General features: G+C 46.7%; 1 protein-coding gene across 1 annotated transcript in view; it reads left to right on the top strand.

Annotated features, from left to right (window-relative positions):
• LOC141231995 (vomeronasal type-2 receptor 26-like) overlaps positions 1-15,168 on the top strand; it is a 325,113-nt gene extending 309,945 nt beyond the window's left edge. The window contains exon 5 of the mRNA XM_073667770.1: positions 14,261-15,168. Coding sequence (XP_073523871.1) covers positions 14,261-15,168 — 908 coding nt within the window. The remainder of the gene's footprint in view (positions 1-14,260) is intronic.
• The last annotated feature ends 7,633 nt before the right edge of the window (positions 15,169-22,801 follow it).

Raw genomic sequence — 22,801 nt, 5'->3', positions numbered from 1 at the left:
CCATGGTGACTGATCGCTGCCGCAGTGACTGATCGCTGACACGTTGACTGATCACTGCCACGGTGACTGATCGCTGCCACGGTGACTGATCACTGCCGCGGTGACTGATCGCTGCCGCGGTGACTGATCGCTGCCGCAGTGACTGATCGCTGCCACGGTGACTGATCGCTGCCACGGTGACTGATCGCTGCCACGGTGACTGATTGCTGCCACGGTGACTGATCGCTGCCGCGGTGACTGATCGCTGCCGCTGTGACTGATCGCTGCCACGGTGACTGATCGCTGCCGCAGTGACTGATCGCTGCCACGGTGACTGATCGCTGCCGCAGTGACTGATCGCTGCCACGTAGACTGATCACTGCCACGGTGACTGATCACTGCCGCGGTGACTGATCGCTGCCGCGGAGACTGATCGCTGCCACGGTGACTGATCGCTGCCGCAGTGACTGATCGCTGCCATGGTGACTGATCACTGCCGAAGTGACTGATCGCTGCCACGTAGACTGATCACTGCCACGGTGACTGATCGCTGCCACGGTGACTGATCGCTGCCGCGGTGACTGATTGCCGCCGCCGCCGTCACGACCTAGTGGTCACACGGAGGATAGAACGTCACATTCTCCTGTTAGACAGATGTAAATATCCAGAGAAAAGCTGCAGATTATCACTATTGTGCCGGGAAACCTCATCTATTCTCATAGCAGATTTCCTCCAAATAAAAGGTCCTGCGAGACTGTATCACACAGGATAGGATTAGATACACAGCCCAGCAGGTGGTATCACACAGGATAGGATTAGATACACAGCCCAGCAGATGGTATCACACAGGATAGGATTAGATACACAGCCCAGCAGGTGGTATCACACAGGATAGGATTAGATACACAGCCCAGCAGATGGTATCACACAGGATAGGATTAGATACACAGCCCAGCAGGTGGTATCACACAGGATTGGATTAGATACACAGCGCAGCAGGTGGTATCACACAGGATAGGATTAGATACACGGCACAGCAGGTGGTATCACACAGGATAGGATTAGATACACGGCTCAGCAGATGGTATCACACAGGATAGGATTAGATACACGGCGCAGCAGGTGGTATCACACAGGATATGTTTAGATACACGGTGCAGCAGGTGGTATCACACAGGATAGGATTAGATACATGGCTCAGCAGGTGGTATAACACAGGATAGGATTAGATACACGGCTCAGCAGGTGGTATCACACAGGATATGATTAGATACACAGCTCAGCAGACAGTATCACACAGGATAGGATTAGATACAGATTGACGTAGCCGATAAGACTCGCGCTCCCGGATTTGCAGGGAATGGAGAATTCTCTCTTTATTTTCAATAGATTTATAAAATTGGTTCTCAATCTGTAGCATTAGAATCGCCATCGAATGCAGAGTATATTACTTAAAAAAACAACAACTTTCCCCCATTTTGGATGTTGTCATTGAGGCGGTCTGGATGTAGACATCGTGGCCCATATATCCAGGAGGGATCTTTCCTATCCAATTGATGGATTGGATCCAGTTGATTGCAGCGCTGGGGTTCTGGGTTCAAATCCCACCAAGGACAACATCTGCAAGGAGTTTGTATGTTCTCCCCCTGTTTGCGTGTGTTTCCTCAGGTTTCTCCCACACTCCAAAGACATACTGATAGGGAATGTAGATTGTGAGCCCCAATGGGGACAGTGCCCATAATGTCTGTAAATTATATGAATTGTAAAGCGCTGCAGAATATGTTGGCGCTATATAAATAAAAAGATTATTATTATTATCTCCAGGGATCTCCTCCGCTGGGGGTATTTCCACTACAGATCTCTTATCATGGGCTGATAACAGATGTCATGATAGACGGGGCGTTAGGAGTCCAGACTTGCCATTATGTCTGTGAGCATTCAAGCGTGATCGGACCCTCTGTGTTGTCCCACCGACATATTGAAGCCACATTCACATGGGATCACACAGATAACATGGCTGCTGGTACATGGAAAGGTCTCACCTGTACTATCTGATCTTATAGATTGCAGCCATTGTGTAATGGATTGACGACACTGACATTTATTTTGGAAACACTTAAAGGTGCCAATTTGTTTACTCTGAACTAGTGTTGAGCGACACCTTCCGATATCGGGAAATATCGGATCGGATTGGATCGGACCGATACACAAAAAATATCTGATATCGCCGATTCCGATACCGGAAACCAATGCAAGTCAATGGGACACAAATATCGGAATGAAAATAAACCCTTTCTTTCCTGGGACGTTAATTCTACATGAAGGAAAACAACTAAGAATAATGTAGAATGTATTGGGGGAGGTGGGGGAGACATTAAAGGCATAGAGGTTTAGCCCAATCAAATGGAATAGCAGGAATTAATATTTTTTTAAGATGTTCTGAGTTACGGAAATATTGACTATGTTAAGTTTTGTTATATTTTGTCAGATATTTATGTTTCACTACTTCCATGCTCTTCACCTTCTTTTTTACTTCTCCCACACTTTCTCCTTCATCATCCTCAGCAGCAGCATCTTTTTCATCAACTTCTTCTTCACCTTCTTCTTCTTCTTCTTCACCTTCTTCCTATTATTCTCTTTTTTTACATTCTTCATATTCTTCTTATTCAACTATTATTCTTCTTCATATTCTACTTCTTCATCTTCTTCATTTTCTTCTTCTTCATCATATTCTTATTTGTGACAGGCATTCCTGTAGTTGTTATCTATAAAAGTTTGAACATTACACCTTTTGTTCTGCCCGTCACAAAAGATTTACAACAGGATTTGTCCGTGTTCAGTTTGGCCTGCAGCAGCAGGTATTTTCCAGGGGCACCACGAGGAGGAACGGACTCACCCCCATACACTGCTTAGTCTTCTTCTGCTTATAATTTAGACAATATCTTTTGCTCTGATTTTTAGTCTTATGCTTAATGTTCTTCTGTTTTTTGTTCTTCAGCTTCTTGTTCTTCTGCTTCATGGTCTTCTGTCTCATGTTCTTCTGTATCTTGGTGGTTGTATTCTTGTTCTCTGTCCTCTTGGTCATCTTCTTCAGGGTCATCTTCTTGGTCTTCTTTGGGGTGGTCTTCAGGGTCATCGTCTTCAGGGTCATTGTCTTCGGGGTCCTCGTCTTCTTTGGGGTGGTCTTCAGGGTTGTCGTCTTCAGGGTCGTCGTCTTCGGGGTCCTCGTCTTCTTCGGGGTGGTCTTCAGGGTCGTCGTCTTCAGGGTCATCGTCTTCGGGGTCCCTGTCTTTTTCGGGGTGGTCTTCAGGGTCATCATCTTCGGGGTCATTGTCTTTGGGGTCCTCGTCTTCTTCGGGGTGGTCTTCAGGGTCGACGTCTTCGGGGTCCTCGTCTACTTCGGGGTGGTCTTCAAGGTCGTCGTCTTCAGGGTCGTCGTCTTCGTGGTCCTCGTCTTCTTCGGGGTGGTTTTCAGGTCGTCATCTTCAGGGTCGTCGTCTTCGGGGTCCTCGTCTTCTTCGGGGTGGTCTTCAGGGTCGTCGTCTTCGGGGTCCTCGTCTACTTCGGGGTGGTCTTCACGGTCTTCATCTACAGGGTCGTCGTATTCGTGGTCCTCGTCTTCTTCAGGGTGGTTTTCAGGTCGTCGTCTTCAGGGTCCTCGTCTTCGGGGTCCTCGTCTTCGGGGTCCTCGTCTTCTTCGTGGTCGTCTTCAAGTCGTCGTCTTCAGGGTCCTCATCTTCTTTGGGGTGGTCTTCAGGGTCATTGTCTTCAGGGTCATCGTCTTCAGGGTCCTCGTCTTCTTCGGGGTGGTCTTCAGGTCGTCGTCTTCAGGGTTGTTGTCTTCGGGGTCCTCGTCTTCTTCGGGGTGGTCTTCAGGGTCATCGTCTTCATGGTCGTCGTCAGGGAGATCCAGAGTGATTACCAAAAGCCATTTCAAAAAGCTTGAACTTGGAAATGTAGCAGAAGGTACAAGAAGGCTGAGGAACTGCCGAGAACCAGCTGACGGTACTGGAACCCGGATGGGTAGCAGAAGGTACAAGAGCCAATGGAACTATCGAGGACCAGCTGATGGTACTGGAACACAGTTACTAAGCAGGAAGTACCTGTGCCAGAAAGCACTGCCAAGGACCAGCAGACGTTGGTGGAACTCGGATACCGAGAAGAAGGCACCTAAGCCAAAAGCACTGTCTGGAACCAGCTGATTTTACTGGAACCCAGGGGGACATATTCAAGATTGACCTCCTAAGAACCAGCTAATGGTACTGGAACTCAGATAGGCAGCAGTAGGTACACATGAAAAAAAAAGTTGCAAGGCCGCGAGCTGCCCGGAGTTACTGAAGCCCACAGTCCTACAGGGGGTGCTTGTCCTATTGGCGCTATGAAACCAGCCTTCATTGCCAGATCCCGCAGCCCACAGAGGAGTCACCTAAACTACAGGCACCATAGAGTCGGCTAACCCAACCTCAACACAACAGGGCAACGTATTGGAGGCAAAGTGACGTTGACACTACCCGGAAACAGCTGGCGTGCTGGAACCAGGCTGGGCAGGAGGGAGTACCCGTGACAAAGACACTGCTGGGAAACAGCTGGCGGTGCTGGAATCCAGGGTAAATACTAAAAACAGAGTGTAGCCAGAGGCCTAATTGGAGCAAGTTTAAAATCAGTAGTAGTGTGAATGTGGACAGAGCAGGAGAAATTGCCGGACACACAGCAGGGGATCAGCTGACGTTACTGAACCCCAATAACACTGGAGCAAGTGTTGACTGTGCAGACGGCACTTCTGAGCAGCAACTGGCGGTGTTGGAGTCCAGGGAAAATACTGAAAACAGAGAGGAGCCAAAGGCCTAATTGGAGCAAGTTTAAAATCAGTAGTAGTTTGAATGTGAACAGAGCAGGAGAAATTGCCGGACACACAGCAGGGGATCAGCTGACGTTACTGAACCCCAATAACACTGGAGCAAGTGTTGACTGTGCAGACGGCACTTCTGAGCAGCAACTGGCGATGTTGGAGCCCAGGGTAAATACTGAAAACAGAGAGGAGCCAGAGGCCTAATTGGAGCAAGTTTAAAATCAGTAGTAGTGTGAATGTGGACAGAGCAGGAGAAATTGCCTGACACACAGCAGGTGATCAGCTGACGTTACTGAACCCCAATAACACTGGAGCAAGTGTTGACTGTGCAGATGGCACTTCTGAGCAGCAACTGGTGGTGTTAGAGCCCAGGGTAAATACTGAAAACAGAGAAGAGCCAGAGGCCTAATTGGAGCAAGTTTAAAATCAGTAGTAGTGTGAATGTGGACAGAGCAGGAGAAATTGCCGGACACACAGCAGGGGATCAGCTGACATTACTGAACCCCAACAACACTGGAGCAAGTGTTGACTGTGCAGACGGCACTTCTGAGCAGCAACTAGCGGTGTTGGAGCCCATGGATTACAGTTTAGGTGGTAGAAACATGAACACAACAGGAGACCTGGATACTGTTGACAACCAATTATTTAATCTGAAAGAGCACTGGCAAAGTCATGCGAGATCCAGGCCTTGTTCATTTTCAGAAAAGTAAGCTGGTCAACGTTATCGGAGGATAGTTGGATGCGATGGCCTGTTAGTACACCACCTGCGGCACTAAAGACACGTTCCGATAATACACTAGCAGCAGGGCAAGGCAGCACCTCCAATGCATACTGGCTAAGCTCTGGCCATGTATCCAGCTTAGCGACTAGAGATGAGCGGTGTTCGACTAGAACTGTTCGCCAATCTCAAATTCGAGCTGTTTTGGGCGGTGTTCGAGTTGTTCGACGAACCCGAACGATTTGCAAAAAATTCGGCTGTTCGAGGTTATGTTCGATAACTGTTCGTGCACCAAAAGCGTGTCCTGCATGTCTGGCGCTATTTAGAGCACCAATCATGCAGGGATTGTCTGCCACTCACTGTAATGCCACAGCCATGGTGGTTGTGGCATTACAGTGGTTGCCCAAATCGATGGGAACAGTGCTCACAGTGAAACATGAAAAGCCGGCAATTCAGCAGCGGCATAGACCGGTACCCAACAATTTAGAACCGAAAGAATAGAGCTTCACACATAGATTAGATAGATAGAAACATGTCAGTCACATATATAAGAAGTACAGTGACAGTGTTGATTACTGTACTTGCCATTTAGTGTAAAGGATTTATTAAAAAAAATAATAGTGTTTTCATGCACCGTCTCTTTAAAAAAGCCGGCCGGCAATTCAGCAGCGGTACCCGACAATTTAGAATGGAAGGAATAGAGCATCACACATAGATTAGATAGATAGAAACATGTCAGTCACATATATATGAAGTACAGTGACAGTGTTGATTACTGTACTTGCCATTTAGTGTTAAAATAAAGGATTTATTTAAAAAAAAATTGGCGTGGGGTCCCCCATAATTTTAGGCTCTAGCGGAGGTGAAGCAGACGACTGGGGCAGATGTTTGAAGCCTGGGAAGGGGGTAATACCCACGGAGCTTCCCAGGCTACTAATATCAGCCCCCAGCTGAATGCCTAGCCTTTACTAGCTATTAAAATGGGGGACCCCCCAAAAAATTGACTTCAGCTGGAATGGGCGTGATTGTAAGTATGGTTTAATTTAGAACAATAAAGAATTGTGTGTTTATTTCAATTAAAGGACTTTATTCTGGGTGTTTGTGTTTTTTTTAATTTTCACTATGGGGTTAGTAATGGGGGTGTCTTATAGACGCCTCTCCATTACTAACCTGGGCTTGATGTCAGCTGGAATTATAAGCTGACATCAACCCCAGCCCTATTACCCCACTGCCACCGCTACAGGCAGTGGGAAGAGCGAGGCTAAGTGCCAGAATTGGCGCATCCTATGGATGCGCCATTTCTGGGGCGGCTGACGGCTGGTGTTTCTAGCCTGGGAGGGGGCCAATATTCATGGCACCCTTCCTGAGCTATTAATATCAGCCCCCAGCTGTCTGCCTAGCCTTTGCTAGCTATTAAAATAGGGGGGACCCCACGTCATTTTTTTGGGGGGGGTCCCCCATTTTAATAGGTAGTAAAGGCTAGGTATTCAGCTGGGGGCTGATATTAGTAGCCTGGGAAGCTCCATGGGTATTGCCCCCTTCCCAGGCTTCAAACATCTGCCCCAGCCGTCTGCTTAACCTCCGCTAGAGCCTAAAATTACGGGGAACTCCATGCCAATTTTTATTTTAATAAATCCTTTATTTTAACACTAAATGACAAGTACAGTAATCAACACTATCACTGTACTTCATATATATGTGACTGACATGTTTCTATCTATCTAATCTATGTGTGAAGCTCTATTCTTTCTGTTATAAATTGTCGGGTACCGATGCTGAATTGCCGGCCGGCTTTTTTAAAGAGACGGTGCATGAAAACACTATTATTTTTCAAATAAATCCTTTACACTAAATGACAAGTGCAGTAACCAACACTGTCACTGTACTTCATATATATGTGACTGACATGTTTCTATCTATCTAATCTATGTGTGAAGCTCTATTCTTTCTGTTCTAAATTGTCGGGTACCGCTGCTGAATTGCCGGCCGGCTTTTTTAAAGAGACGGTGCATGAAAACACTAATAATTTTTTTAATAAATCCTTTACACTAAATGACAAGTGCAGTAACCAACACTGTCACTGTGCTTCTTATATGTGTGACTGACATGTTTCTATCTATCTAATCTATGTGTGATGCTCTATTCCTTCTTGTCTAAATTGTCGGGTACCGGTGTATGCCGCTGCTGAATTTGCCGGCTGGCTTTTTTAAAGAGAGTGTCTTCTGAGCAGTTTGTCAGCTTTTGGACACCTTTGCAGGTGTTTTCTATGTGTTTCTATGTGTTTTTGTTTGCCTGCCATTGGTTTTAACGGTGTTCGACGGTGTTCTAAGGTGTTCGACGAACAGTTCGACGAACAGTTCCTCGAGCATCCCGGTGTTCGACGAACCGAACTGAACCCGAACACTACGGGGGTGGCTCAACACTATTAGCGACCCAAAAGTTGAAGGGGGAAGAGCCGTCTGGCAGTACACCGAGAGGGCAAGACATGTAGTCTGTCACCATCTGACGGAAACGTTGCCTCCTGCTGACTGGAGCCGTCTGTGATGGTGTAGACATTTGTGGAGGGGACACAAAACTTTGCCACATTTGGGCCATACTGGTATTGCCTTGTGCTGAGGCACTGCTTCTGCTCCCTCTTTGTGCAGAGCTTCCTCCACTGCCTCGACGCACTGAGCTGCTTTGTAAAGCACTAGCAGCACTGCTCTCGGATGGAATGGAGAACATGATGGAATGCACCAGTGTGTCTTGGTACTCCCGCATTTTACGCTCCCTGTTAAATGGTGTTATGAGGCTTTGTAATTTGTCCCGGTAGCGAGGATCTAGGAGGGTGGACACCCAATAATCAGCCGTGTTGAGAATGTGGGCGATGCGGCGGTCGTTTCTCGCATGAAATCAATCATGTGCTGCAGACTGCCAACTGGCCAAGAAACGCTGTCCCCTGCTTGAGGCGTGATCTTTGCCTGCTCTGCATCACCCCACCCTCGCTCTAGATACTGACTTCTAGAGCATTGTGTACCTCCCTCCTCTGGACTGATGTCTTCCTCCTCCATTGATTCCTCCTCATCCTCCTCACAAAGTGTCCCCTGCCTAGGCCTTTATGAGGAACCACGTTGCGCAGACTGTACAGAAGCTGATGGCATTTGTGACTCCTCATCCTCCACCTCTTCCAAAACCTCCTCCCTTAGTGCTTGCAGTGTTTTTTCAAGCAGGCAGATAAGGGGGATAGTCATGCTGACTACTGCATCATCTGCACTCGCCATCCGCGTGGAATAATCGAAGGCACGCAAAACGTGGCAGATGTCCTTCATAGAGGCCCACTCAGTGGTGGTGAAGTGTGAACGGCACGCAGTGTGACTTGTTTGCGCCTGCTGCAGCTGGTACTCCATTACTGCTGCCTGCTGCTCACACAGCCTCTCCAACATATGTAACATTGAATTCCACCTGGTGGGTAGGTCACATATGATGCGATGTTCCGGAAGGCGTAATCGGCGCTGCAGAGATGCAATGCGCGATCTAGCGATGCTGGAAAACCGCAAGTGAGCGCACTCTATGCGGACCTTGTGCAGCAGTGCATCAAGATCCGGATAGTCCCTCAAAAAACTCTGCAAGTTGAGCACATGTGCCAGACATGGGATGTGAGTGAGGTTGCCTAGGCCCAGAGCTGCCACCAGATTTCAGCAATTGTCACACACTACCATGCCTGGCTGGAGATTCGCTGGCACAAACCGCATGTCGCTCTGCTGCTTGATGGAATTCCAAAGCTCCTGCGCTGTGTGGCTTCGATGTGGAGGTAGACCGTGATGGCTCCTGCAACGCTGATTCAGAGGAACTGGAGTATGAAGAGGAGTCAATGTGTACAGACTGGATTCCTGCAATCCTTGGAGTTGGCAGAACTCTCAAGATCTGTACCCGTCTCCACAACATTTACCCAATGGGCAGTGAGGGAAAGGTATCGTCCCTGTCCATGCTTACTGGTCCACGCATCAGTGGTCAGGTGGACCTTGCTACTGACAGCGTTTTGTAGCGCATGTTTAATTTTTCCCTCCACATGCTGTTGCAGGGCAGGGACGGCTTGCCTACTGAAATAAAACAGGCTGGGCACATTGTATTGTGAGACTGCCAATGCCATCAAGTTACGGAAGGTGTCAGTCTCCACCAGCCTGAATGATAGCATTTCAAGGGGCAGTAGTTTTGCAATGCCAGTATTCAGAGCCTGTGCTCGGGGGTGGTTTGCCGAGTATGGGCGCCTTTTCTCCCATGCCTGTGCTAACGATAGCTGTAGACTGGCCTGGGAGTGTGAGGATGACAGGGAATGTGGTGCTGTGGGTGGAATGACACTGTGTCTCTGTACAACAGTGCCAGAGGTTCTTCCATGGAGATCCTGTGAAGAAGCCGAACCAACTGTGTGGGAGCTGGAGGAAGAGGCTACAACACGAGCTGAAGAGGTGGTAGGTGGCTCCATAGGTTGGCCTAGGTTTTTAGTGTGTCTTTGTAACTCCACCACGTGCTTGGTCCGCACATGTTTCAACATATTTGTGGTATTGAGGTTGCTGACACTTTTCCCTCTTTTCACTTTCTGGTTACACAGCTTGAATTTGACAAAGTAAATTCATCTGCAACTGTGTCAAAAAAGGACCAGGCACTGCAAGTCTTGGGAGCGCCCGTTTTGGGCTTTGGAAGATGTATGCTCCTAATTGGTGCCGAAGTGGAGGCTACAGGCAACCAAGTCTGCCCCCTCCCTCTACCTCCTTTTTTGGCCATTCGGGGAATCTCTTCCTCAGAGCTGCTCCCACCACCTTCCTGTACCTCACGCCATGATGGTTCAAGGACCTCATCATCTACACTACTGTCTTTGACTCGCCCCCTGGGCCGTGGGGCACGCGGAACCGGGCAATAGGGAGACGCTGGGAGTAGTAGTGGCGGCCCGATCCCGCGGCTCAGGGTGGTCAGACCAATGGTAGTCTGCTACTGTACTTTAGATAATGTCCGACTACGCCACCTGTGGATTGCGGTTATTAGGAACCGCCGCTGCAGGGCAGACCGCTGGGGCTGATGATGTATGCAGCTGGGATGATGTGACTCCCCACGGGAAGAGTGCGGCCCCAGGGCAGTGTAGTGGATGGTGGGAGTAATGGTGGTGAGAGTCCCAGTACCGGTAGTGCTGGAGGCGCAAAGGAGCACACAGACAACAAGTTACAGTCCAGGGTCTTTACTCACAGTTCATGTGCTCCGGGTTACTTCGGCACCAGTAGTGACCGCCCGAGCCGTGCTGCGTCCACCAGGTGTGGGGCTCGGTCAACTCCCAGGCAGTTCAGAAGTATGGCTCAGGACCCCCTTTTGTCCTTTCTCTGGCCTGCCTCACCAGTGACCCACTTTTGTCCAGCTGCCGCGGACCTGTGCGGTTAAACGTGGGCCCCGTCCTCCGCTGTCCTATATGGTGCCTTCCTAGCAGGTTTGATGAGGTGTCGCACCAATAAATGATCACGACGACCGGTCTTTGGCTGAGGGTAGTTTCTCCTCCACCAACTTGGGATCCGGTACCCTTAATCTGCCTGACCCTTCACCCTGGATTCTCGTGGGTTCTTAGGGTCCCTTCCACCTTCTTGTTCCTGAGCCCTTCTGTTTCTCTCTCTCTCTTCTCCTTCTTTCCTGTTCTGTCTTCTCCCTCTTCCCTTGGCCTCTTCTCCAGGCCCACTTCTCCTTCTCCTCTCAGGCTCCGGCCTCTACTCTAGGCCTGCCTCTGGAGCAGCACTCAGCCTGAGCTGCTGCTCCCTGTCAGCTCTCCTCACAGACTGAACTTCTTCTCCCAGAGCTAAGATGGTGCCCACCTTTTATACCTCCTTCTGACCATGAGCCCAGGTGACCAGCAACCAATGAGCTCCTACCTACGCTCAGGAACCAACCCCTATCTGCCCCTACAGCACTGGGTGTTCCACCCTCCTCCCCACTCCAGACAGGGACATAGTCGGTCGTGCCTGCACTTCTGTCTAGTGGGAGCACCGTTGAGCTGTCCCTCGGAAATGGGGTGTGTGTGCTGTATGCAGCTAACTGAGCCCTGGTCCATACTCCATCCTTACCCGGGAGTGGAATATCACACCTCTGGTCTGAGGTGCAATACCCCTGTAGCGGCCTAACCCTCGGGGCGCTACATCTTCAAGCAACTGCTTCTCCTGGGTAGTCTCGAGAGCACAGTTCGCACCATAAAGTGGCACCTGAGTCTCATCATCAGATGCGTACTGAGGTGTGCTGACCATAGGCACTGGCCCACCCACCTCTTCAGATTCAGAGAGGCAAAGCGGTTGTGCATCACTGCATACTACCTCTTCTTCAAATTCTCGAATTCTGCTTGGCAGGCCCCCTCTTTCCAAGCCAAGAAATTCAGAGAACAGAAGTAGAGATGGCTCCTGTCCAGGGCTCTCTGACTGCCTGGGCAATTTGGCAGGTGGTGAAGAGACAGATGGGTGCTCTTCAGTGCTCAGGACCTGAGAGGATCTGGAAGTAATTGAAGTCGATGCGTTAGCTGCCATCCATCTGACAACGGCTTCAATTTGTTCTTCCCGCAGGAGTGGGGTACAGCGAGCTCCTACAAAGCTGTCTTAAAGGACTGTTCCCAGGTAAAACTGCGGGATGCTGAGTCACTGGTGCCCGCAGCAGGCACAGAATCCCCACGTCCTCTCGCTGCAGAAACTCGACGCCCATGCCCACGACCACATGCCTTACTCCCTGCCTTCTTCATCTTGGTAGACTGATAAAGATAGACAGAAAAGTGCTAAGGGCTTAGTGTGCTTATTCCTGAACAGCTGCTAACAGGTATAAGAAACACTAATTTTATAAAGTGTAGACTAGACTTTAATATGAGCTAATGTGGCCTACACAACTGTAAAGTGGAGTGTTTGGTGAACTTTATTTACGTTTTTTTTTCACAAAAAGACACTGGATGTGCCCAAAGATGTAAAACCGATAGTATCACAAACTTTTTGTAGCTATTACAATGCAGGAAGGTAACCTACAATGCAATAGAAGAGGCTACAAAAATAGGCTAATACTAATCTGGCTGGGGCTGCAGGGCACAAGGCTGCAGAAAGGCTCCTCTATCTACTCCTATATAGTGTGTTTGGAACCAATGTAGCTGAATACGGAGGGAACCACCACACTAATAGGAGAAATCAGGAAAAATGAGCAGCACTAATGCAAAAAAGGACAGTGACGCGCGCTGAGCGGACTACAACCAGACGTGGCTGCAGAACACACTACAGCGTGAGCTGCACTCAGACACAGAGACCTCGCAGACAGCCGTGAACAGTGCAGAGAACTGTGCACTAGCACTGCAAGGCAAGAGAAAGCTTCTCGCACAGCGGTTTATAAAGTAGTCTGGGTAAAGCACAATAAAGCAAATCGCTAGCTCAAACTGTCCCTCAGAACAGCAGCGTCCTGTCCCTAACTGAATTCACAGCAGATTGAACCCAAAATGGCAGCGGCGGCTTTTGTAGTGCTTCATGACATCATTTCAGCAGCCAATCACAGCCACGCCATTAGTTAACATGCCTACATGCCTAACAGGATGTGCCCACACTTCTTAGGATCCTCATTGGCTGAATAAAATGAAACTGGCTCATTGTATTATGGGAACTTCCGATTCCGGTATTCGATATTCTAAAAATATCGGAACTCAGTATCGGAACTCCGATACAGCAAATATCGGTCGATACCGGATATTTCAGTATCGGAATGCTCAACACTACTCGGAACAAATCCTATAATATTGTTTTTGGAAATATTTATGTGTACTTTTGTGTTTTGTCTTTTCAAACGACTTGGTGCGATGATATTTCTTAGAGTTTTTCCTCTACTAAATGTGATATCTGGTCTAACCGGCAGAGTATCACGTTGGAGGGGTCCTGTAGTAAAATATGCCAATGTCTTTGTAGAACCTCTCTGATCCATACATTATCTTTATTAAATGAAGTAATAAAATTTTGATGCCATTTTTATTACCCTCCATCGTATTTTTACCTGACTGTGCATTAATTACTGATTTGTCGCTCCTATTTGCTCTAGCTCCATCTTCCTGTGTTTTCATTAATTAGACAATCATCCTGAGTTTTTTTCAGATTTATCTGATACGCCTCATTTATTAACTGCTTCAGATACTTTTTCTCAGAAAACCTTTTGGAGTCAGGCATGGGCTCTGATTTCCCTCTTTAGCAATCCTACAAGCAGCTCTTACTGAATTTTTTATTGATCTTCCAGACTTTATCTTTACCTCCATTGTTCTTGTAAACTGCCATTTCATAATTACATTTTGAACTTAGGAAAGGGCAACATGAAAACACTTCAGGCAAAGCGGTGCTGTGCCTGAAGTTGTGTCCCGTTATCTGTAGTTTATGTGACAATATCAATGTCTTTGTGTTTCTGGGACTTTATTTTGAGGGTGTGAAGGGTTGTGTCCTCTAAACAAAGTTTATCTGTCAATGATTTTTGTACAATTTGTGCAGAAAAAAATTATCAGAGGAGGTTGCTGACCCTGCATGACCGAAAAAGATGTAGCAGCAAAATATGGTATTGTATGCTTATACCGAGCAAGATATGATATATGCATGCAGTCCATCCAATAAAACTTATTGAAATTTAAGATTGATAGATAGATAATAGATAGATACTGTAGATATTTTTTTTACCACAATGTATGTAATTTTTTTTAAATTTTCCTACAGACAGTGAGACCTGCATGAAATGCCAAAGTGACAAATGGCCAAATGAGAAGAGAGACCAATGTCTGCCCAAAGTAATGGATTTCATCTCTTACCAGAATGACACAATGGCTGCTGCATTTTCCTGTCTCTCGGTCTTCGGATGTTTTGCGACTGGTTTCATATTTGGAATATTTATTTCCTATCAAGATACCCCTATTGTTAGAGCCAATAACCGGAACCTGAGTTACCTCCTCCTGGTCTCCATCTTCCTCAGCTTCCTCTCTGTCTTCTTGTTTCTTGGTCGCCCCAATGATGTAACTTGTAGATTACGTGAAACCAGTTTTGGAGTTTCCTTCTCCATAGCCATCTCTTCACTTCTCGCCAAGACTGTCATGGTCTGTGTTGCTTTTAAATGCACCAAGCCTGGAAGCACTTGGAGAAAATGGCTGAATGTGAAACTGCCCTATACCATAGTGTTGTTGTGTTCATCCCTTCAGCTTGTAATCTGTGTTATCTGGTTGTCTATTTCTCCCCCATTCCAGGACCTAGATACTGAGTCTTATCCTAAGAAAATCATCGTTCAGTGCAATGAAGGCTCAGATATCTGGTTCTACTCCATGTTGGGTTATCTGGGGCTCCTGGCAGCTATGAGCTTTGTTGTGGCTTTCATGGTGAGGACATTACCGGACAGTTTCAATGAGGCCAAGTACATCACCTTCAGCATGCTGGTGTTCATCAGTGTCTGGATTTCCATGATCCCGGCTTACCTGAGCACCAGAGGGAAGAACATGGTGGCTGTGGAGATATTTGCAGTGATAGTTTCCAGTGCTGGACTTTTAGGTTGTGTGTTTTTCCCAAAATGTTTTATCATTTTGTTTAAATCTGAAATTAATACTAAAATGGAGCTGCTCGGAAAAAGAAAGGAATGACTGTAAGATATTAGCCATCTCTGATAAAAATGACTAATCTGTACATTACACACATAGAAACCATTTTAAAGTAAAATGTAAGCTTCTCTATTAACCTGTATATGAAAGAAACATCTATAAACTCTCATCCCATTATCTCCAGTAATTGGAGCATTTATCAGGACATCACATATTTGTATCAGTTTATGAAATGTAGAAATCCCTCTGTGGTGTCGATAAATTATCTGCTTCCTCCTTAAAGAAAATCTTTCACCAGTTTCTTCCTGATAAACTGGAGCCATCATGGAATAGTGGCTGCAGAGGTGAACACAACCCGGCTTTTATTTTATAATTTCTGATGAGATATGAGTTTATACATTTACTGTAGGTTATATATTATGATAAGCCAATCTAGGCCTTACCAGAGAATTTTCTCTGGGGCGTGCAAGGGAAACAAAGAACACATCTCTAGAATGTTACAAGAACATGTTTTCTCCTATGGGATGTAATGATGGCTATATATACCGCCATGGCCGAAATTGTTACAGAAAAATAAGCATTTCTCACAGAAAATTCTAGCAGTGACACACATGTTTATTTCCTTTGTGTGTATTGGAACAACACAAAAAAAAGAGAAAAACTGTCAAATCGGACGAAATTTCACACAAAACTCCAAAAATGTGATAGATAATATTATTGCCACATTTCCAAAATTATGGCTAAACAACTTTGTTTTTATCATGTGATGCTCGTTCACACTCACCTGTTGTAACACAGGAAAGTCCGTATGGTGGATAAGCAGAAAGAAATTCTAAAGAAATTCAAGCTGACCTGCAGGGTCAGAGTGCTTCAATGTCAACACAAACTATTAGTCGACAATTGAATGAAATGAAACGCTATGGCAGGAGACCCAGGAGGACCGCACTACTGACACAGAGACATAAAAAATCTAAACTGCAGTTTGCCAAAATGTACGAGAGTAAGCCAAAATCCTTCTAGGAAATTGTCTTGTGGACAACTGAAACCAAGATGGAGCTTTTTGGTAAAGCACATCATTCTATTGTTCACTGAAAATGGAATGAGGCCTACAAAAAAAGAACACAGTACCTTCAATCAAATGTGTTTAGGGGTTGTTTTGCTGCCTCTGGCATTGGGTTATTTGACTGTCTGCACAGCATCATGAAATCTGAAGATTACCAAAGGATTTTGGCTCACAAAAGTGCCCAATGTCAGAAAGTTGAGATCATGGGTCTTTCAGCAGGACAATGACCCCAAACATACTTCAAGAAGCCCCCAGAAATTGACGGAAACAAAATGCTGGAGAGTTTTGAAGTGGAAGCAATGAGTTCAGATCTAAATCCCATTGAACATCTGTGGAGAGGTTTTAAAATTCTTGTTGGGAAAAGGCACCTTCAAATATTAGAGACCTGAAGAAATTTGCAAAAGAAAAGTTGTACAAAATTCCAGCTGAAAGGTGTAAGAAGCTTGTTGGTGATTATAGGAAGCGATTGATTGCAGTTATTTGTTCTAAAGTATGTGCAACTAAATATTAAGCTGAGGGTGCCAACAATTTTGTCCGGCTCATTTTTAGGGTTTGATGTGAAATGTTGTATAATTTGTCTATTTTTCTCATTTTTCTTTGCGTTGTTTCAATTCATAAAAAAGGAAATAAACACGAGGATAACAAAACATGTGTAGCTACAATAATTTTCTTGAGGAATTACTTCATTTTCTGTTTTCTGGAACAACGTCAAGGGTGCCAACACTTTGGGCCATAACTGCATTTATCGTGACATTTTTGGGAGTGTGCCAAATATTATACTCCATTTAAAGTCTGCCAGTTGTGTGTTATTCGCTTCAAGCCTATTCACACTTAGTTGCTGACCAATACCTTACTACAAGGCCACTGCCTAAAACCGTATTCATCAGATCCGATATTACTGCGGTAATACTTGTGACATTTTTACGAGTGTGACAAATATCATACTCCATTTAAAGTCTACCAGATGTGTGTTATTCACACTTGGTTGCTGACCAATAGTGATGAGCGAATAAGTTCGAAAAATGATCTCAAATGTTGAATTTTGCACGAATATGGCACATTTGAATTCGTGATCGGAATCAAGAGCATTTTTTCTTAAAATCGGCAAAAATCGGTAACATTCGGTGAAAAAGTGCGGGAAAATTATTGCGTTGCAACTAAATTGTTTTTAACACTTTGGCTAGCATACTGGTGGTGTATGATGAGCGGGAGGACATGTTTGATGAGTGGAGGGGCTGGTGAGAGGTAACACAAGCTGAGACCAGTGCCATGCTCATAATCTTTTTTTTTTACTAACTTTATGTGCGCAATTCTCGGCTAGCCAATAAGGGCACAGGAAGCATCCGCTCTGTCCAGACACAAGGGCTTGTGCCATTGGCTGCTGAAATCACAGGTCTTCTCTACATAAAGAGTGGACATGTTGTGTCAGCACCATTTTATGCTTTTAACAGGTCATAGATGCTACTGTTGGACCCTGCTCCTTCATCCTGAGAGATTTTAGCTAGTTAGATAGGCGGTTGCTTGTAAGTAGTGTTGAGCCACCCCCGTAGTGTTCGAGTTCGGTTCGGTTCGTCGAACACCCGTGTGTTCGCCGAATTGATCGTCGAACACCTTCGAACACCGTTAAAACCAATGGCAGACAAACAAAAACACATAGAAACACATAGAAAACACCTTCAAAGGTGTCCAAAAGCTGACAAACTGCTCAGAAGACACAACTAACACATGGAAAAGTGACAAGTACATATAGTCATGCGAAAAGAAAAGAGGTGGAGGAGTAAAAGGAGGGGGAGACACAAATATAGGCATGTCATGCCCTTCTAAAATCCAAAAAGTGAGAAGCCGACACGTTCAGTCCGCTCCTGCCCGTGCCACCTCCGTGTCGCCGGGTTTGTGCCAGAGCCGCGGTGAACCCTGACGGCCAGCCCCCCTCTCCCAATACTGGTGCCTGTCCGCTGGTGGGTCGAGCGAGCCCCCCTGTGGTGGAGGCAGCTCTAAGCTTTTTAATTTAAATTGTCTCTCTAATTTGAATGAATACACTTTAAATCCATTTACAAGGATCTATTGGAGGGCAAGTCTCATGCCAGCAGCCGCGTAATTCCAGCTCCAGTAGCGTCCACTAAAGCTGCTGCAGTTAAAAAGCTTTTATAAGGATCGAGCTCGGCTGTCCACCGCAAGGCATCCTACTGCCAGTCCCAGCCCCTATGCCTTGGGGTGCCTCCTGATGCTCTTCACTGAGTATCCCGTGGTCCCGAAGCATTTCCTTTGAAAAAAATAAGTGTCCAAACTACAGGTGGTGTAGCTTGCTTAACAGCCGGGATAATCCACTGACTAGCAGACACTGCTACTAGGCACAAAGTATTTCCTGGGCTAGATGCAGTTAAAAATTTGTAATTAGATACTCTCGTTGGATGCTGAGAAAGCATTCCATAGAGTCTCCTGGCGCGCCATATATGATTCTCTTAAAAAGCTTGGGGTAGGGGACTAGGGGACCCTTTTATAGCCAAAATCACGGCCCTGTATCACAATACGTCACCTAGGCTGAAGATAAATGGAACTGTAGCACCCTGAGGGCTCGGTTGCTACAGAGGTATTGCACCTCACCCAGAGGTGTGATATCTCACTCTCAGGTAAGGATGGAGTGTGGATCAGGACCCGACACCTGCATGCATTACACCACATTGCCGTGGGGCAGGGCGACCAATATGCCTCTGAGATGGGCACGACAGTCCCTGTCCCTGGCTGGAGTGGGGGGAGGGAACACTGAGGAAGTGGAACCCTGTAGTGCAGGAGCAGGGAGGAAGCAGTTCCTGGGTGCATTGAGAAGGGAGTATAAAAGGTGAGCACCATCTTAGTTCAGTGCAGAGAAGTCTGAGCAGAAGTGGCAGGGAGCAGGGGCTCTGCATGAGCTCTGCTCCGGAGGCGGGCCTAGTAACAGAGGCCCAGGCCTGGAAGAGGGAGAAGGAAGGAAGAGGAGCGGAGAAGGCTCCAGGAACGAGGAATGAAGGGATCCCAGGGGTGCGGACGGGCGAGTCGCCACCGCACGCCCGAATCCACCTGCGTGGAGGGGTCAGGCCAAAGGGGGAGACCGGTCCCCGAAACTAGTGGAGGCAGGAAACGACCCTCAGCTAGAAACCGGAGGCTCTGACATTTTATGTGGCGCAGCTCCTCGCTACACCCGCTAGGAAGGCACCACATAGGGTCAGGGAAACTGGCGCCAAGTTTACCAAGAGGAGGCCCGAGGCAGCCGGACAGAAGGGTTGGTAAGAAAGGCCAGACAAAGGACACACAAAGGGGGTCCTGTGAAGCGCTCCAAAGTTATCTGGGAGTTGTCTGAGCCCCTCACCTGTTAAGCACAGTACGACGTGGGCAGCCGTTACCTGCAGACGTGGTCTGGATAATAAGAACTGTGAGTAAAGGCCCTGGACTGCATCACTGACTCCGTGTCGTTACTGCTGCTGCCCTGCACCATCACCCCCATCCTCCGCATACACTGCCCTGAGGCTATACTCCTCCCGTGGGGAGTTATGCTACGCTCTGCTGCACCCACAACACCAGCCTCAGCGGTCTGCCCTGCAGCGGCGGTTCACTCTGACCGCAATCCACGGGTGGCATAGTCGGACATTTAAACATCAAAACCACATAAATAGTTCCGCCACTGGTTTGACCACCCTGAGCCCCGGAACCGGGTCGCCGCCACGAAGACTACAACCACCAGCATCCACCAAAAAGGGTCCGGCTCCGGGTGTCCCAAGGCCCAGGGGGTGCATCAGAACATTTTCATCACCTTTCACAATCACCAATGGGACAAGGCAGGGATGTCCTCTGTCCCCTCTCTTATACATCCTAGTGACGGAGCACCTGCTCTCATCAATTCGCCATAACCCCAATATTAGGTGGATTGAGGTGGGAGGCACCGAGTACAAGTGCTCTCTATTTGCTGATGATGTCCTAGTATATATCACTCAATCACATATATCCATCCATGCTGTTATGGCTGAAATAGATCACTTTGTTATATGGTCAAATTTTAAAATCAATGCAGCGAAGTCTGAGGCCCTCGATGTCTCCCTCCCCAAATCCATATAGGATTCCATCCAGTCCAACTTTCCCTTTGTCTGGCCCTCACAGGGTATCAAATACTTAGGAATTCCTATTCATAGAGACCTTTCCCATCTATGTTATCTTAATTTTGGGCCCTTTATTGAACAACTCCATACAGACCACGGTTGGCAAGTTAGAACTGTAAGATTCACTACGTGAACCACTGGTGTTTTGTGGAAAAGCACATGTACACTGTGTTCCAAATTATTATGCAAAAAGTGTTTAGGAGTGATAAGGGAAGAATTTGTTTGTTTGTCAGTTAAACTCATTGATGGTGATGTGTGTCAGGGCTCTTTATATCACTGTAAGCAATTGCAGACACCTGTGCTAATTAGTTTGGCAGGTGTGTCCAATGAAAGGCAAGACTACTTAAGAAGGCTGTCTCACATTATTAAGCAGCCTACATTTTCTGCCAAAATGGGAAAGAAAAAGGATGTGTCGGCTGCTGAGAAGCAACAAATTGTGGAGTGTTTAGGTCAAGGCATGACTACAATCAACATTGTGCGATGATCAGGATGAAGTGTCTTGGCAATCAAGAAGTATGTAGCTGATTCACAGTACACACGTGTGCGTGCTGATAAGGGCAAATTGAGGACTCTTTACTACAGGCAATTACGTCAGGTTAAAAGAGCAGCGGCAAAAAAGCCTTGTCATAGCAGCAGACAAGTTTTTGAAGCTGCTGGTGCCTCCAAAGTCCCCAGAACAACAAGATGCAGGGTCCTTCAGAGGTTTGCAGCTGTGCATATGCCATCCTGTCGACCTCCTCTATCCACTTCACACAAGGAGAAACGGCTCCAGTGGGCTAAACATTACATGAAGACTGATTACAAAACTGTTTTGTTCACGGATGAGTGCCGTGCAGCGCTCGATGGTCCAGATGGATGGAGTGGAGGATGGCTGGTTGATGGACACCCCACGCAAACACGGCTACAGCGCCAACAAGGAGTAGGTGGAGTAATGTTTTGGGCTGGAATCATGGGGAGAGAGATTGTCGGCCCCTTTAGGATCCCTGAAGGCGCTAAAGATGAACTCTATAAGGTATGTGGATTTTCTCAAACAGCACTTCCTGCCATGGTTCAAGAAGAAGAACCGTGTATTTCACAGCAAGATCATTTTTTTGCATGATAATGCACCATCTCACACTGCACATAAACATCTGCATCTCTGGCTGATATGGGCATAAAAGGGGACAAACTTATGGTGTGACCCCCATGCTCCCCTGACCTCTACCCCATTCAGAACCTTTGGAGCATCATCAAAAGGAGTGTCTATGATGGCGGGAGGCAGTTCACATCTAAGCAACAGCTCTGGGAGGGTATTCTGTCCTCATGCAAAACAATTGAAGCAGAAACCATCCAAAACCTGACAAATTCAATGGACGAGAGAGTTCAGAAGCTCCTTTCGAACAAGGGGTCCTATGTGAAAATGTAACATCACCTAGAATAAAGTTTTGAGTTGAAAACTGTTTGATTTCAGTTTCTAATAACCTGCTAATGCTTATAATTTCAAAAATGACCATTTTTTTGGTCTTTATTAAAATGAAAAGGTTGATCAAAAAGTTTGGGGGATCTAAGAGTGTGGCAACCCAGTAGTCATGATTACTTCGAATTCTGACAATATGAGGGTCACGTTGCAGGTAGTGCAGCAAGAATGCACTTATGTGTCTTGCGCATCTCGGAGCCCCAAAATTATTTTCCGGGCTAGATGCAGCTAAAAATTATTATTAATTTTAAATCTGGTGGAGCTTAGTATAGATGGCCTAATAGGATCAGTGCTGCACACTGCTACAAACCCCAAATTATTTTCCAGCCAAGATACAGATAAACATGATTAGTAATTTTAAATCTGGTGGAGCTTATTATAGATGGCCTAATAGAATCAGTGCTGCACACTGCTACAAAGCCCAAATTATTTTCCAGCCAAGATACAGATAAACATGATTAGTAATTTGAAAGCTTAAAACGGTTGGTAGGGTGATTTTAACCAATCATCAAGCTTTTACTCTCCCCAGGATGACACAGGGGTAGAAAAGTCGTTTCGGATCCATGATTTGTTCATCTTTATGAACGTGAGTCTGTCTACATTATCAGTGGAGAGCCGCGTGCGCTTATCTGTCAGCACACCACCAGCAGCGCTGAACACACGTTCAGACAGAACGCTGGCTGCGGGGCATGACAAGATCTCCAAGGCGTAAGTGGCTAGCTCCGGCCATTTATCCAGATTGGAAGCCCAAAAAGAGCAAGGGTCCAGTGACACAGTCATGGCTTCAATGTTTACTTGGAGATACTCCTGTACCATCGTCTCTAGGCGTTGACTATGTGTCAGACTTCTTGTCTCCTGTGGCCTTGCAAAGGATGGGCTAAAAAAGTGGTGAAATGATTCCGCAAAATTGATGTTACCAGCAGATACTGTGGTTCTGTTACGGTTTGAGTGCTGAACACTTGACGGTCCCACGGTTGGCAAGTTGGAACTGTGAGATTCACTATGTGCACCACTGGTGTTTTGTGG

The sequence above is a fragment of the Phyllobates terribilis genome, unplaced genomic scaffold (genome assembly GCF_046119375.1).
Source record: "Phyllobates terribilis strain yellow unplaced genomic scaffold, ASM4611937v1 Scaffold_1__5_contigs__length_1240528914, whole genome shotgun sequence".
Classification (NCBI taxonomy): Eukaryota; Metazoa; Chordata; class Amphibia; order Anura; family Dendrobatidae; genus Phyllobates; species Phyllobates terribilis.
The sequence above is the reverse complement of the archived record's forward strand: the minus strand, read 5'-3'. Positions and strand labels throughout refer to the sequence as shown.